Here is a 14,851-nt window from a genome sequence, read left to right as displayed (position 1 = left end):
TTAACCACTGTGCCACCAGCGAAGTCCCAATACCATACTGTTTTGATTACTGTGGCTTTGTAGTATAATCTGAAGTCAGGGAGCATGATTCCTCCAGCGCTGTTCTTTCTTAAGATCGTTTTGGCTATTCGGGGTCTTTTGTGTTCCCATACAAATTTTAAAATTATTTGTTCTAGTTCTGTGAAGAATGCCATTGGTATTTTCATGTGTTGCTCTTTTAACCTGATGCAGAAGCTTGGAGATTGTCATACGTCAGTTTGTCTAAAGGTGCCTCATTCTTCTTCATGGCTGTATCCCGCAGTATGTTATCAGGCCAGCTCCCAGTTTGTGGACACGTAAGTCCAACACACAGTGCTGCAGTTGAATCATCTTGCATGTGCTTTGCTGCCCTGTGACCATGTCTATAGAACGTGCTTCTAGGAGGAGATGCTTGGGTCAAAGACCCTATAGAGAAAGAGTTTTTACGTACGGTGGGGAAGTGGGGTGAGGATCCCTGTGGGAATGAGAGGAGGTGCTCTCTGGGGAAGCTTGCCAATCCCAGGCTGCATCTTTTTAGTGCATTTTCCCACTAACTAGCTGTTGTGTGCTGCTGGGCCAACCCTTTGGGTTCTCCAGGCCGCTGTTTTGATGTCTGTGGGATGGTCCCCTGATTCTGGGGTCTCTTCTTCAAGGTGTCTGTGGTTAGCATTTAATTTCCTCTCGGGGCTGTGTCTCAGTGCAGCAACCTGAACATTTGTTCAGGATTTTCCTGCAGTCTGCGTGGTGAGCCTGGGGAATTCCCTTGTGTAGTTTGGATTTTGCAGAAGTGGTCCATTGTCTTTATGAGCCTGCTGGAGGATGCTCCAGCTTTCACTCAAAAGTAAGCCACTAGGAGGCCTTGCATGTGGCCATTTTGGACCCTGTTGATCTTGCCCCAGCAGCTCCTGTCCAGACAAAGGGCTATGACACACAGCACAGCCTGTGTGCTGGGACTTGCCTGAGAGGTAACCCTGGACGGGGAACGTCATCAGGCCATCTTTGTGGATAGTCATCTTTCCGGACTCCGTGTCCTGTCTCATCACCTGTGCTCTCGGCATAGCTTTCTTCTCTTCTGGTGCCTGTAGCTTTCATTCCTCAAGGATAGAAGATGCCCCTGGGCATTCCATTGTATCCTCCCTAAGCTAACAGGACAGCCATCTGGCATGGAATGGATTAAAATCTTCGCAGGTGAAGATTGGATGGTGGTGGAAGTGTGGTTTTTTTTAATTGCAATAATCTATATTTTTTGTTTTTTATCAATTTATTTACTTATTTATATTTGGCTGCATTGGGTCTTCGCTGCTGCGCACGGGCTTTCTCTAGTTGCGGTGAGCGGGGGCTACTGTTCTTTGCGGTGTGTGTGCTTCTCATTGCAGTGGCTTCTCTTGTGGAGCATGGGCTCTAGGCACGTGGGCTTCAGTAGTTGTGGCACGCGGGCTCAGTAGTTGGGCTTGCGGGCTCTAGAGCGCAGGCTCAGTAGCTGTGGCACACAGGCTTAGTTGCCCTGAGGCATGTGGGATCTTCCTGGACCAGGGCTCAAACCTGTGTCCCCTGCATTGATTGGCAGGAGGATTCTTAACCACTGTGCCACCAGGGAAGTCCCAAGTGTATGTGTTTTAATGAGATGCTGGGAGAATAAAAATAGAAAGGGATGGATTGACAAGGGTGGGGTTGGCATTTTTCAGATGAGAATCGGGTGAGAATGTAGTTTGCGTTGATCTCTTTGGAGGAGAGTCGCAAACATGATGCCTACTGGTGACTGGGCCACGGGGACTCTGGTGGGTGGGGTATATTTTTTTTTGCACAGTTATACTTTTTTTAACCTGCTAAATATGAATAAATGTTGTCTTCCACCACAAAGTACATTTGCCTTCATTTTCTTGAAGTGTGTGGCCTTCTTTTCTTGGTCTGTCTCTTATGGTTTCCTGCTTTTGCCATCAGACATGGGTGTGTGACGGCTCACGGCAGCTGGGTCATGGCCTCGTCAACAGGGAACAGTAGGGAAGGGTGGGGACTGTGACAAAATGGGGGGTATTTTCCCATCTAAAAAGTGGCTGGTATTCAGCTCTATCTGGTCCCATATGGCCCTGCAGGCCCTGATTTTTTTTTTAAATAGAAGCCCCCAATCTAGGATATTATGTGATGTTTCTTAATTTTTATATTTTGGCAGCGAATTAAAACTTTTACAGAAATGTTATGTTGGCTAAAGAAAGACCAACTGACCTCTGAGACAGGCAGTGAAGATGGGGGGTGTGGGGGGAGTATATTCTAGGAGGAAGGTCACTAAAATGGCATTAGGTTTGGGGACAAAATGGGTTATGTCCCTAACACCCCCTTCCCGTGGGGCCTGGTCCTCCCCGATCGCTTTAAAATATGTGGTCCTGTGTGTCTCTTTCAGATCCTGGCTCCACAGAGAGAACAGCCCAGAAAAGAAAGTTCCCCAGCCCTCCGCATTCCTCCAATGGCCACTCGCCACAGGACACATCAACAAGCCCCATTAAAAAGAAAAAGAAACCCGGCTTACTGAACAATAACAATAAAGAACAGGTAAAAGGCCAGTGGGAATGGCGTCCACACCCGGGGGACAAAGGCTGTCGTTTTTTCTCACGCCGTGTGCTTGGCATTTAGCAAGCTGCCTTGCTGCGGCTGTCATTTGCATAGGACAAGAAGGGCAGTTCAAAGGGGGCCTGTGCAGAAATTTCCAGTGGGTTTTTCAGATCTCTTTGGGGGACAAGGGCAGTGACCCAGATAGGATACTGTGCTCTAGGATTTGGGGATTTTCCTTGGATTTCTTTTTCCACACGTTAGGACCGTTTGCCCCTGTGGCCTGAGGGTGTTGCCCTCTTAGGCTGTTGCCCGTAGGACAGTGCCGAGCTCTGCCTGCAGGTGGTTGTGTGGCTGAGGCATGCTCCCTTCTGGTCTCAATTTTCTCATCTGTAAAAGAATGGTTTTAGGTCTGTGGTGAGAGGCAGCTGCCCTCCTACCCACTGCCCACTGTGACTTGGGTAGTTGGTCACTATGCACCCTTTTCAGAGTGCACAGTCTCTGGCAGACTCCGCCCTCCCTCAGCAGCCAGGACCAGCTAACTAGATGCAAAAATCGATGCCATCTTGGATCTTGTCTCAGGAACCTTCTAGCTCTAAAATTCTCTGCTGCAGCCTAGCTACTCTTCTGACTTAAAAAAATGAGAGGTGTTTTAGTGGACCGTGAGCTCAAGTCTCCTAGCGGTGGAGGAAACAGGATGCCCAGCAGGTCTGATGCCATTTCAGCGAGGATTCATGGGCATGTATTCATCGATTTGTGCAGATGATGGATGCTGAAGTGTGGGCCCTGGGGACTTGAGGTTGAATAAAACAAGACTATTGCTTTCACGGGAAGAAACCTAGCAATGGTTAAATGACCAGGACTGTGAGAGGGGGACGTTTCTGTGCGTGAATCTATTTTCTCTCTCAGAATTACATAGGGAAGTGCCAGCTCTCCTGTTGCCTTGAGGCTGTGGGCAAGTTAACCTCTTTGTGCCTTGTCTTCTCATTTACTGAAATGGGAATAATGATCTTAGTGCTACCAAACTGGCAGGGCTGTCGTGAAGAGGAATTGATCTAAGTGACATAAATACTAATAAGCCAGGGCTTCCCTGCTGGTGCTGTGGTTGAGAATCCGTCTGCCAATGCAGGGGACATGGGTTCAAGCCCTGGTCTGGGAAGATCCCACAAGCCACGGAGAAACTAAGCCCGTGAGCCACAACTACTGAGCCCGTGAGCCACAACTACTGAGCCCATCTTCCACAACTACTGAGCCCAGATGCCACAACTGCTGAAGCCCACGCGCCTAGAGCCTGTGCTCCACAGTGAGAGAAACCACCGCAATGAGAAGCCCGCGCACCACAATGAAGAGCAGCCCCCACTCGCCACAACTAGCGAAAGCCTGCACACAGCAACGAAGACCCAATGCAGCCAGAAATAAAATAAGTAAATTAAAAAAAAAAAAAAAAGAAGTTAAAGAAGTTAAGCCAGAGTCTACATTAAGGGGAATAGTCGCCCAGACTATCCATGAAATAATTAAACAACAGCTGTGGAAATGTTCTAGGCCTGCACTGTACAGTGGGATAGTCACAAGCCATGTGTGGCCACTGAGCATTTGCAAAAGTGGCAGATGTGCCTGAGGAACTGAATTTTTAATAAATTTAAGTGGCCACCTCTGGTTCGTAGCTTCTGCGTTGAATAGCCCAGATGTAATGAATTGGGAATCCTATTATAGGAGGAAAAACTGGTGAGTTCTAAGTAAACTTCTGGGAGGAATTACAATTTGAACAAACATGTATAATAATAGTGTTGGTGAGAATAATACTAAAAGCAGAACTTACAGTGTGCCCATCCTGTTGTAAGCCTTTTTTTGTGTGTTAATGTTTATAATGATGCTGTGAGGAAGGGCTGCAGTTGTGTCCATTTTACTGATGAAAACACAGAGGTTCAGAGAGGTTAAGTCACCTCCCCAAGGCCTCACAGTAAGGAGTAAGAAGCTTACATCTGCCTGGCTGGCTTGAAGCTGGTGACCACCCACCCCTGTCACCCGGGAGCCATCCCATAGCTGTCGAGCTTGAAGACTAAGAAAGAAACATGAAGGCTATAAATAATCCTCAAACCTTAATTTACGGCAAACCCTCGCATACCAGTTGCCGTAAGTCATGAAGCAGATATTGTCCCCCTTGGACAGAGACAGTCTCCGAGTGGCTCCTCTGCGTGTGTGTACACATGTACCCGTGCTTTGTGACTTCCTCCTGTCCTTTTAAGAATTGGCTCACATTAAAAAAAAAAAAGAAAAAGATAAAAGACATGAAGAAAAACAAAGGATTGGCTCACATCTCTCTCTCTCGAAACTGATCAACTCTTTGGCAGATCACACGTTTTCTTCTCTCTCTTCCTCATCCACGTGTTCATACCACTTCTATGACACTTAAGCCTCGTGACCACAATGGTGTGTTTGTAAATCTCTGTCCCCCTCTGGTAGGAGCCTCAGAAAGTGGTCAGTGTCCAGTGGCTGCTTTCGCCCCAGCGTTGGACACAGGGCGGGAGCTCATGAATACAGAATGCACTGTGGATGTGGAACAGAGCAGGGGTGACCGGTCACAGGGCACCGTCATGCTTCTGAAGATGATTCTCCTATCTGCAGTACTGATAGAAGAGTTAACGGAGCCATTGGTCTGGAGGGAAGGGCTCCAGACCTGGAGACCTGACTCCTTCCTGTCCCACTGCATCTGGGAAACTCACTGTGGGACCTTGTCAGCTGCTTTCCCACTTCTGAGCTTCAGTTACCTTGTAAAATAGGGTTTGTACTAGGAACATTCTAAGGTTGATTGTAGGTTTTTGTTTTTCACATCTAAAACTCCCTGGGGCTGAATGGCCAGGAGTTGGCAAAGGAGAAATTACCTTAACTGTAAAGAAAAGAAATTCCTGACCTTTGACCCCATAATTCATTCCAGCTTGTAGTGTTTGCATAGAAGGGGACACTCTCCCTCAAGCACAGTCTGTTTTCCTAAGAGGAACTGAAATCTTAAAAAAAAATTCTTCTGTGCATGTTTTTCTTTTCTTCTCTTCCCTTTCCCTTTTCTTTCCTCTTTTAGAGTATAGAATCGAAAAAAATTATGGAATTAAAAGCAAAATGTACACCTGCATATGCCGGGTTTTACCAACATAATTTCTGTTAGTCACCAACGTTTGAAGATCATGAGATTTCAAATAACAACTTGTATTTCTGAGTTCCTATAAAAACTCAGAAAAATCCAGCAATAGCAGGAGCTGAGTAGAGCCTGCTCTATAGACACGGGGCCTGTGTGCTCGTTTTCCGCACTCCCCACCCCTCCCTTATGTGGCATACCCTGCCAGCTTTGCTCATGCCTTCTGCCTCTGGTCTTAGGCGTTCAGGTTCTTTTGCTTTTTGGTATACATCAAGAGTCTCCACCCTCTTGTTTTTCTTTATACTGAGGTTGTTCTAGTGTTCTAAAAAGAAAGCCATTCTAGCATAATAATCCCCCCGCCCCACCCTGTATTTTTCCATTTTTGGTAGAGACGTTTTATTATGAAGTGGAGATACAGATTTTTTTTTTTTTTTTTTTTTTACTCACATCACTGTTATTGGTCAAATCAGTCATACAATCAACTGGGTCATTCCATCATTGGATGAATTGAATCATTTTTTTTTAATACAGCAGGTTCTTATTAGTCATGCATTTTATACACATCAGTGTATACATGTCAATCCCAATCGCCCAATTCATCACCCCCCACCCCCACCCCCTGCTGCTTTCCCCTTGGTGACCATGTTTGTTCTCTACATCTATGTCTCTTATTTCTGCCTTGCAAACCGGTTCATCTGTACCATTTTTCTAGGTTCCACATATATGCGTTAATATACGATATTTGTTTTTCTCCTTCTGACTTCACTCTGTATGACAGTCTCTAGATCCATCCACATCTCTACAAATGACCCAATTTCGTTCCTTTTTATGGCTGAGTAATATTCCATTGAATATATGTACCACATCTTCTTTATCCATTCATCTGTTGATGGGCATTTAGGTTGCTTCCATGACCTGGCTATTGTAAATAGTGCTGCAGTGAACATTGGGGTGCATGTGTCTTTTTGAATTATGGTTTTCTCTGGGTATATGCCCAGTAGTGGGATTGCTGGATCATATGGTAATCCTATTTTTAGTTTTTTAAGGAACCTCCATAGTGTTCTCCATAGTGGCTGTATCAATTTACATTCCCACCAACAGTGCAAGAGGGTTCCCTTTTCTCCACACCCTCTCCAGCATTTGTTGTTTGTAGATTTTCTGGTGATGCCCATTCTAACTGGTGTGAGGTGATACCTTATTGTAGTTTTGATTTGCATTTCTCTAATAATTAGTGATGCTGAGCAGCTTTTCATGTGCTTCTTGGCCATCTGTATGTCTTCTTTGGAGAAATGTCTATTTAGGTCTTCCCATTTTTGGATTGTGTTGTTTGTTTTTTTAATATTGAACTGCATGAGCTGTTTCTATATTTTGGAGATGAATCCTTTGTTGACTTAAGGTTTCACCCATTTTTCATATATTAGGAATTTGTTACTTTCAGGGGAATTTTAAGAAGAGGTTTAGAGCGCACTTTATTTTTAGGGGAAAGAATATTCTGAGGTTTATAATTAATTTTTTTTTAAATTATTTATTTATTTTTGGCTGTGTTGGGTCTTCGTTGTTACACGTGGGCTTTCTCTAGTTGCAGCGTGCGGGGGCTACTCTAAGCTGCAGTGTGCGGGTGTCTCATTGCGGTGGTTTCTCTTGTTGCTCTAGGCACGCGGGCTTCAGTAGTTGTGGCGCAAAGGCTTAGTTGCTCCGCGGCATATGGGATCTTCCCGGACCAGGGCTCGAACCCATGTCCCCTGCATTGGCAGGCGGATTCTTTTTTTTTTTTTTTTTTTTGTGGTACGCGGGCCTCTCACTGATGTGGCCTCTCTCGTCACGGAGCGCAGGCTCCGGACGCGCAGGCTCACGGGCCTAGCCGCTACGTGGCATGTGGGATCTTCCCGGACCGAGGCACGAACCCGTGTCCCCTGCATCGGCAGGCGGACTCTCAACCACTGTGCCACCAGGGAAGCCCTATAATTAATTTTTTACATCCTTTTTGTCTAGTGATTTTACCTCTTAGGAAAGGTTTGAAAACATATAGGTGTTTTTTTCTTGGGACTGCCGGTGGGGGACATCCCAAAGCCTGGAAGGCTGCTTCTGGCGTTGTGAGGAGGAGGATCAGGTTGCTAAATGTCCTACGGTAGATGCGGCAAGAAATACCTTGTCCCAAGTGATATTGGCCCTTTACTGTAAAATACCAATCTAATCTGTAGTTCTTGGGACATTTTGAGTTTGAGTCCTTTCGGGAGGTTCCCCTTCCCCTCCCCTCCCCTCCCCTCCCCCCTTCCATCCCTGTTTTCTTTACTTCTTTTCTTTTCTTTCCTTTTCTTTCTCATTAAAGGATTGAACAGTAATCTGCTAACAGATTTGTGCAAAATGGCCTTAGGTGCACCTTTGATGGAAAATGGCACAGAAATCACAGGGCCCCTCTTGTCTCCTCTGAGTACAGGGCTATACGTATTATAAAGAGGTGGGCCAGGACTTATTTTGCTGGGCCCATGCATTGTCTTAAAAACTGGGACATTTCACAGAAGTTCCTTGTTGGGTGGGGGCAGTGTATTAACAGCTGAGACAGGTCAGGGGACAGACAGCAGGATTGCCTGCTTTTTCCTGCGGCCAGGCAGCCCCTGGTGTGTGTGTCTGCCTGGCGGCCTTGATCACTGGAGCTGAGAGCCCTGAAGACGGGCACGTGCTCTGCCCCTCCCGCCGTCTCGCCAGCACTGGGGCTGAGTGTCGCATCATCCTCACAGTCCAGGGCTAAGCAGTCTCTTTATTTTGCAGTCCTTGTGCTTTTATCAAATGCAGGAGAATACAGGCCAGAACTAGGACTGTTTTCATTCATCTGTGTTCCCTGTGTGGCCCCAGCAGGAATTTGAGTCTGTGGTCCTCTCCCCCCAGCCCCTGGCCCCCCAGACATGTACCCTGTGCTCACACACAGCCCCAGAACCCATCCTCTGGTTTTCGCAGACCAGGTGCGGCCCAGAGCCTGTTTCTGTAAATAAAGTTTACCTGAACAAAGCCACGTCCACTCAGTGACATCTCGTCTGCAGTCGGTTCTGCTTTCCTTTGACAAGAGTTGAGTCATTGCAGTAGAGACCACACGACCTGCAAAGCTTCAACGGTTTACTTACTATCTTTATAGAAGCCTTTTATAGAGAAAGTTTGCTGGCTCCTGGTGTAGACTGAGGTGTTCCAGAAGTGAATGAACAAGCCTGTCTATTTCTTGTTAAGCTGGCCTGTGGAAGAAGCAGGGAATGTGAACATGTGTGCTCACGGCCGGCAGTTAATCTCATAGCAACACGGGTTGTAACCGGCTTGCCTTACTAGCAGGCTGGGAACGCACCTTGTGCAAGTGAGGGAGAAAAATCATGAACTCATTCTACCTGAAATGATTTGCCTTTCCTTTTTTAAATGTTCCGTATTTGTTATCAGATTATTTTTACGGAGCAGGAAACACAAGCAGCAGATAAGGCAGGTGTCTGATGGACAAGGCTGTCACCAGGCAGCTAGTTCTCAGCAACAGCTGCTGTTTCGGGAAAGGATGAAACTCCTGAAAAGAGTAGGGGGCAACCTGGCCCTCCCTCCTCATGGTCCTCCCAGGAACGCCTACCTCTGGCCAGGTGAGGGTAGGGTCAGGGACAGGGGGCGGGGGAAGCGTCTCAAGTGGCAATATCCCGGCTTCTATTAGATGCAAAGGACTTAGGTTGCCGGCTAGGGAGCTGAGCTGTCATATTCGATTCTTCTAGTTTCATTTAGGGCTTAATGACTCTTCCTATCCTATTATTAACTTACTGAAAGGAAGTTGGGCCCTGAAATACAGCTTACAGCTATCTTGCAAAAGCCACAAAGCATCCTGGAAGACCCCACTCAGGTTAGAAATAGTTCTGCTTGCTTGATATGTACAGTTTATCTTTCAGTGGGCGTTCCTCCCCCTCCCCCTGCCCCCCCTCCAACACTCTCCCCCATAGAAACTCAAACAACCATTTTCCTAGGCAGATAGCACATCCTCTACATGGATGGCTGTCAACTGAGGGCAGTTGTGACCCCGCCCAGGGACACTGGGCAATGTCTGGAGACATTTTTGGTTGTCATAATTTTGTGCATGGTGGGTGGGGGGGCTGCTACCGGCATCTAGCCAAGGATGATGCTACACATCCTACAGTGCACAGGACAGCTCCCTGCAACAAAGAATTTTCTGGCCCAAGATGTCATATGAATTGAGAACTCCTTACTCTAGATGCTGTTATCTTTTTATGTTCCCTCTATTATGTTTTTAGCTGTCTTCTGAATTTTCAGATTTGTATTTTCCTCTCCAGCTTTTTGCATTAAGCAGAAGTTATTATTATTTTTAGAAAAGTTTTATCGGAGGATAGTTGATTTACAATGTTGTGTTAGTTTCAGGTGTACAGCAAAGTGAATCAGTTCTGCATATATATATATCCACTCTTTTTTAGATTCTTTTCCCATATAGGCCATTACGGAGTATTGGGTAGAGTTCCCTGTGCTATACAGTAGGTCCTTATTAGTTATCTATTTTATATATAGTAGTGTGTATATGTCAATCCCAATCTCCCAAATTATCCCCCTCCCCCCCATACCCCCTGGTAACTGTAAGTTTGTTTAAGCAGAAGTTATTTTGGATAACTTCTGAATGTTCTGTGAGGGTTCACTTAATCATCAGAATCTCTTCTGCATCCAGCATCATCTTCTGTGGGGCACAGGGATGAGAGAAAGTGCTTGGAGACCTGGGTGGGAGTCCTTGCTCTGGGCTTGGGGGTCAGATAAGTCTTTTTAACCTAGATTTCTCATCTGTCTAGTAAGACTAAGTGGTGTCTCCCCTGAGTACCTCTCTTGGTGATGGTGAGGACAAAATGAAGATGGTGTGTGTGACAGTATGTTGAAAAATGTAACGTGGAAGGAATAGCGTAACGATGATGTTAATTCTCTGGAAACCAAGGAGAGCACTCTATTTTAAATGTTGAACTGAAACAGGGCAATAACCACGCTCAAGAATTATGCAATTGCCCTTATAAGTCATAGCTGTTTTCTTAGTAGAAATGAGAGTCGGGAGGCTTAGAAGGATTGGTTTACAAATAACTGCTAAAGAAGCGTCTGTGGGGCTCTTTATCAAGGAAGGTGGAAGTAGCAGGCATTTTGAGAACATCAAAACTTCATAATAAAAACCAGGAGCGAGACGGGTGCCTGCAATCCTGGTTACTCTTCCTTGTTATCCTGGGGGTCCTAGTCAGTAAAATAAGGAAAGCAGAAAAGTGATGTAAAAATATTAGACACGGACAGACAAAACTAATGTTACTTAGAGATGGTAAGATTTTTAATCAGTACACTACCAGAACTGTTTATATATGAGGTCAGTCTTAAAAATCTATATACCAGCGCTTCTATATACCAACGATAACTATTTAGAAACTGTAATTGGAAAAGGTGCTATTCACAGCAGCAACAAGAATTATGCAGCCTGTAACCAATATATGAGATCTTTATGGAGGAAACTGTAATGTCTTACTGAAAGACAGGAGAAAGCTTGTTATACAAGGAGGTTTATTCAGAGGTAGGCCCTGTGGTTGTGGCTGAGCTGTTGCCCATGGAATCAAGGCTGAAGTGGGTTGAGTAGCTTTCTCAAGGTCACACAGCCAGTTACCAGGTCATTTTGACACTTACCACCAGACTTTCTCATACTTCCTAAACAGGATTTCTTATTGGTTTCCAGTAGGCATCTTCCTAACGAGTTTCTTCCGAGTGGTTGTGTGAGTTCGGCGAGTGGCTCTGCTGGATTCTATAATACATCACTGGGGACCATTTCTCTTGCTATTTTGGCCATGAATTGGCCACCCCCCTCTCTCATCTTTCTGCCATTCTTGTTCGTTCTCAGTAGGAGATGTGGCTTCTCTGCAAACACCAGGACTTACCATGCTGGAGAATCATGGTTTTAGGAGAGCCTCTTGTTGGCTATTAAGTACTTTATGCATTGGGGGGTAGACTTAAAAAAATGAATGATCATTTTTGGTGACTCATTTCCAATGGATCTATTCGACGAAGGCCTGTTGTTGAAAGACTCCCAGGGAAAACGGCCGTACTTTTCTTGGCTTTGTACGTTTAGACTTCCATTTGTTGGACTTTTAACCGTATGAGCAACATTTGTAATGGCGGCGCTGTGTTAAATGCATGCATTATACGATCCCGTTTAATTCCAGCCACGATACAGTGATGTTAGTTATTATCATCCCCATTTTACAGATGAGAAAATTGAAGCTGAGGGGTTAAGAGACTTGCCCTGGGTCATGCAGCTGGTAGAGCTAAATTTGAACCCAGGTGTGCCTGGGTTGTAACCGTTGTACTATCCTGCTAGGGCTGCCTGTTAACTCTTAGACACCAGCTTTTCAATCCATGGCCTCTTAAAATACAAGAAAGAAAAATAAATCTTAATATCTAACGACCCGCAAGCTCAGGTAGAGTCACCCAGGATAGCTTTTTAATGAATGTGTGAAATGCTCTAATTTTCTTCTGTTGTTATTGATGTATTTGTTCAAATTCCTTTTGAGAATGCACATTTGTTTTGAAACCAAACCTGTCTTTCTTGCCTACATTTCAGTCAGAACTAAGACATGGTCCGTTTTACTATATGAAGCAGCCACTCACCACAGACCCTGTTGATGTTGTACCGCAGGATGGACGAAATGATTTCTACTGCTGGGTTTGTCACCGGGAAGGCCAAGTCCTTTGCTGTGAGCTCTGTCCCCGGGTTTATCACGCTAAGTGTCTGAGACTGACATCGGAACCAGAGGGGGACTGGTTTTGTCCTGAATGTGAGGTTAGTTCCTGCTGAATGAATGCATTGTCTGCCTCGTTTCCTCTCCTTTCTTTTCTTCCTTTTATTTCAAAATTTTCAAATAATCCAAACACAAAGAAAAGAGAAGTTTCTTGCCTTCCATCTGCTCTATCCTGGTCACCCCCTTTTTTGGACCAACATAGGCAACGGCCTTAGCACTGCAGCTCTTGGAAAGACAATTGCACTGATTTTTTTCTTTTTTGGCCTCACTGCGTGGCTTGTGGGATCTTAGTTCCCCTAGCAGGGATCGAACCCGCGCCCCTGGCAATGGGAGTGTGGAGTCTTAACCACTGGACCGCCAGGAAGGTCCCCTGCACTGAATATTGATTTTGATTCTTCATGGGTCTTTGGATCACTTTGAGATCTGCAACCTTCTCTGATTCTCCTGTAATGAACATTCCAGAAGTTATAAACTTCTGACAAGTTTGTATGTTTTGAAGAGATCCCACGCTATTTTCTTCCTTCTTGGATGTCGTCTCCTGCTGCATCATCGAATCATCGGCAGTAGCTAAGCTGGGAAGACCAGTGTTGGTTGTATGTCCCACGTGGTTGCCATCTGATGCTTTTATTCACGCGACAACTGTTCCTCCCATGCCTGTTAGGTACTAGGGGTTCAACAGTGAACAAAAAGAGGCCTGAATCCCATTCTTTTCAGGAGAAAAGGACAAAAACCACAATAAAGTTGTATACCGTGTGTTAGAAGAAGAATGTTCTAGAGAAAATGAATTGAAAGTGAGGAATAGGGAGTGAGGGGGGTGCAGAGTGTCTCCATTTTAAATGATGAAGTCCAGGAAGTCCTTTTAAGATTTAGGAAAGACTTGAAGAAGGGAAGGAGTGAGCCGTGGGGCAATGGGGGGACGGCCTTCCAGGCTGAGGGGGCTGCAGGTACAGAACCCAAGGGAGAAGCACACGAGCATAGTGAAGGGAACGTGCGTATTTCATTTGTAGCAAAGCCTAAACGCTCTTCATGAAAACAATTATCACGGTTTCCACTTTTCTGAGGTGTTTTCTAGTCTCAGCAACTTCCAACTATGATGCTTTTTCAAAATGCTGAAAATAAGAATGTCATCTAGAAAACAAAAACAAATTAAAAACAAAAACAGAGCTTCCCTGGTGGCGCAATGGTTAAGGATCCGCCTGCCAATGCAGGGGACGCACATTCGAGCCCTGGTGCGGGAAGATCCCTCATGCCGTGGAGCAGCTAAGCCCGTGCGCCACAACTACTGAGCCTGCGCTCTAGAGCCCGCGAGCCTGAGCCTGCGTGCCACAACTACTGAGCCCGCACACCTAGAGTCTGTGCTCCTCAACAAGAAAAGCAACTGCAGTGAGAAGCCCGCGCAGCACAACGAAGAGTAGCCCCCACTAACCGCAACTAGAGGAAGCCCCTGCGCGGCAACGAAGACCCAATGCAGTCATAAATAAATAAATAGATTTATTAAAAAAACCCAAATAATGTCATCTACAAAATCCTTTAATATGGAATGTCACCTGGATTCAAAGGTATATTGGCATTAGGTCTCAAACGCGAGGACGCTTTCTGGGTAGGAATTGGAAAGCTCTCCCAGCTGTTGATAGTGGGGAAAAAAGCAAGCTTTAGGACAGTGTCAGTAGTACTGCTTTTGGGTAGTGGATGGAGTAAAAATCTGTGGAAAGAAAGTAGAGGCCAGGTCAGTATGATGATGACATTTTAATGGTGTTCTGCCTCTAAAATTGCAAAAGATGGTCACTGGTTTTCTTTGGGTTCCTATAGACGGAGACATTGCTCAGCAGTGCCCTCCTGTTCAGAGCCTGAACTCATCCTGCATTTAATGTGGGAACTGGAACCTTCATTTATTTTCTTTTGTCTTGATCTTCCCTTCCCAATTGTTTAATAATTTCGCAGAGAAGATAGTGGCTCAGATAGGATGCTTTTGCTGTAAATAATAGATCTTGTTGAAAGGCAGCTGAAACCAGAGAGATTTATTATTGTGTGTAGAAAGAACCCAGAGGCAGGGCCAGGCCAGCGTTTGTTCAGAGCCAGACTCTTTGCGTTTCATTGTTGAGGCAGTGTGTCCCTCATGGCCGTAAGGTGGCTGCTGGGGGTTTTATCACGCGTGACTAGATAACAGTCCCCCTGAGTGGAGTGTCTCTTCTCAATCCTTTTGTTATCAAGCAGAAGACTTTGCCCATCAGCCTCCAGCTGACACGCCCTTGAGCTCATTGGTCAGGATTGGACCACCAGTCCCCACGCAGAAAAGGCTCAAAAATGTTTGTTTGGTACTTTCAGTCTGTATCTTGGGAACCGGCCATTGCCAACCAGGAGGACGTGGCCAGGGCTGTGGGAG

The 14,851-nt window shown here is 45.6% G+C and overlaps 1 protein-coding gene across 25 annotated transcripts in view; it reads left to right on the top strand.

Annotated features, from left to right (window-relative positions):
- The window catches only part of ZMYND8 (zinc finger MYND-type containing 8), a 126,720-nt gene that overhangs the window by 35,677 nt on the left and 76,192 nt on the right, over positions 1 to 14,851 (top strand). For 20 of the 25 annotated variants that reach the window (XR_012326376.1, XM_033840823.2, XM_033840814.2 and 17 more), the window contains 2 exons: positions 2,417 to 2,565; positions 12,291 to 12,509. Coding sequence is in view for 24 of the 25 variants with exons in the window: in XM_033840823.2 (XP_033696714.1) it covers positions 2,417 to 2,565; positions 12,291 to 12,509 (368 nt within the window). In the remaining variant the exon portion in view is untranslated. The remainder of the gene's footprint in view (positions 1 to 2,416; positions 2,566 to 12,290; positions 12,510 to 14,851) is intronic. The other 5 variants (XM_033840828.2, XM_033840834.2, XM_033840835.2 and 2 more) reach the window with 1 other exon arrangement.

The sequence above is a fragment of the Tursiops truncatus genome, chromosome 15 (assembly GCF_011762595.2).
Source record: "Tursiops truncatus isolate mTurTru1 chromosome 15, mTurTru1.mat.Y, whole genome shotgun sequence".
NCBI classification, from domain to species: domain Eukaryota; kingdom Metazoa; phylum Chordata; class Mammalia; order Artiodactyla; family Delphinidae; genus Tursiops; species Tursiops truncatus.
Note: the sequence above shows the minus strand (reverse complement) of the source record. Positions and strands in the feature narration are given on the sequence as shown.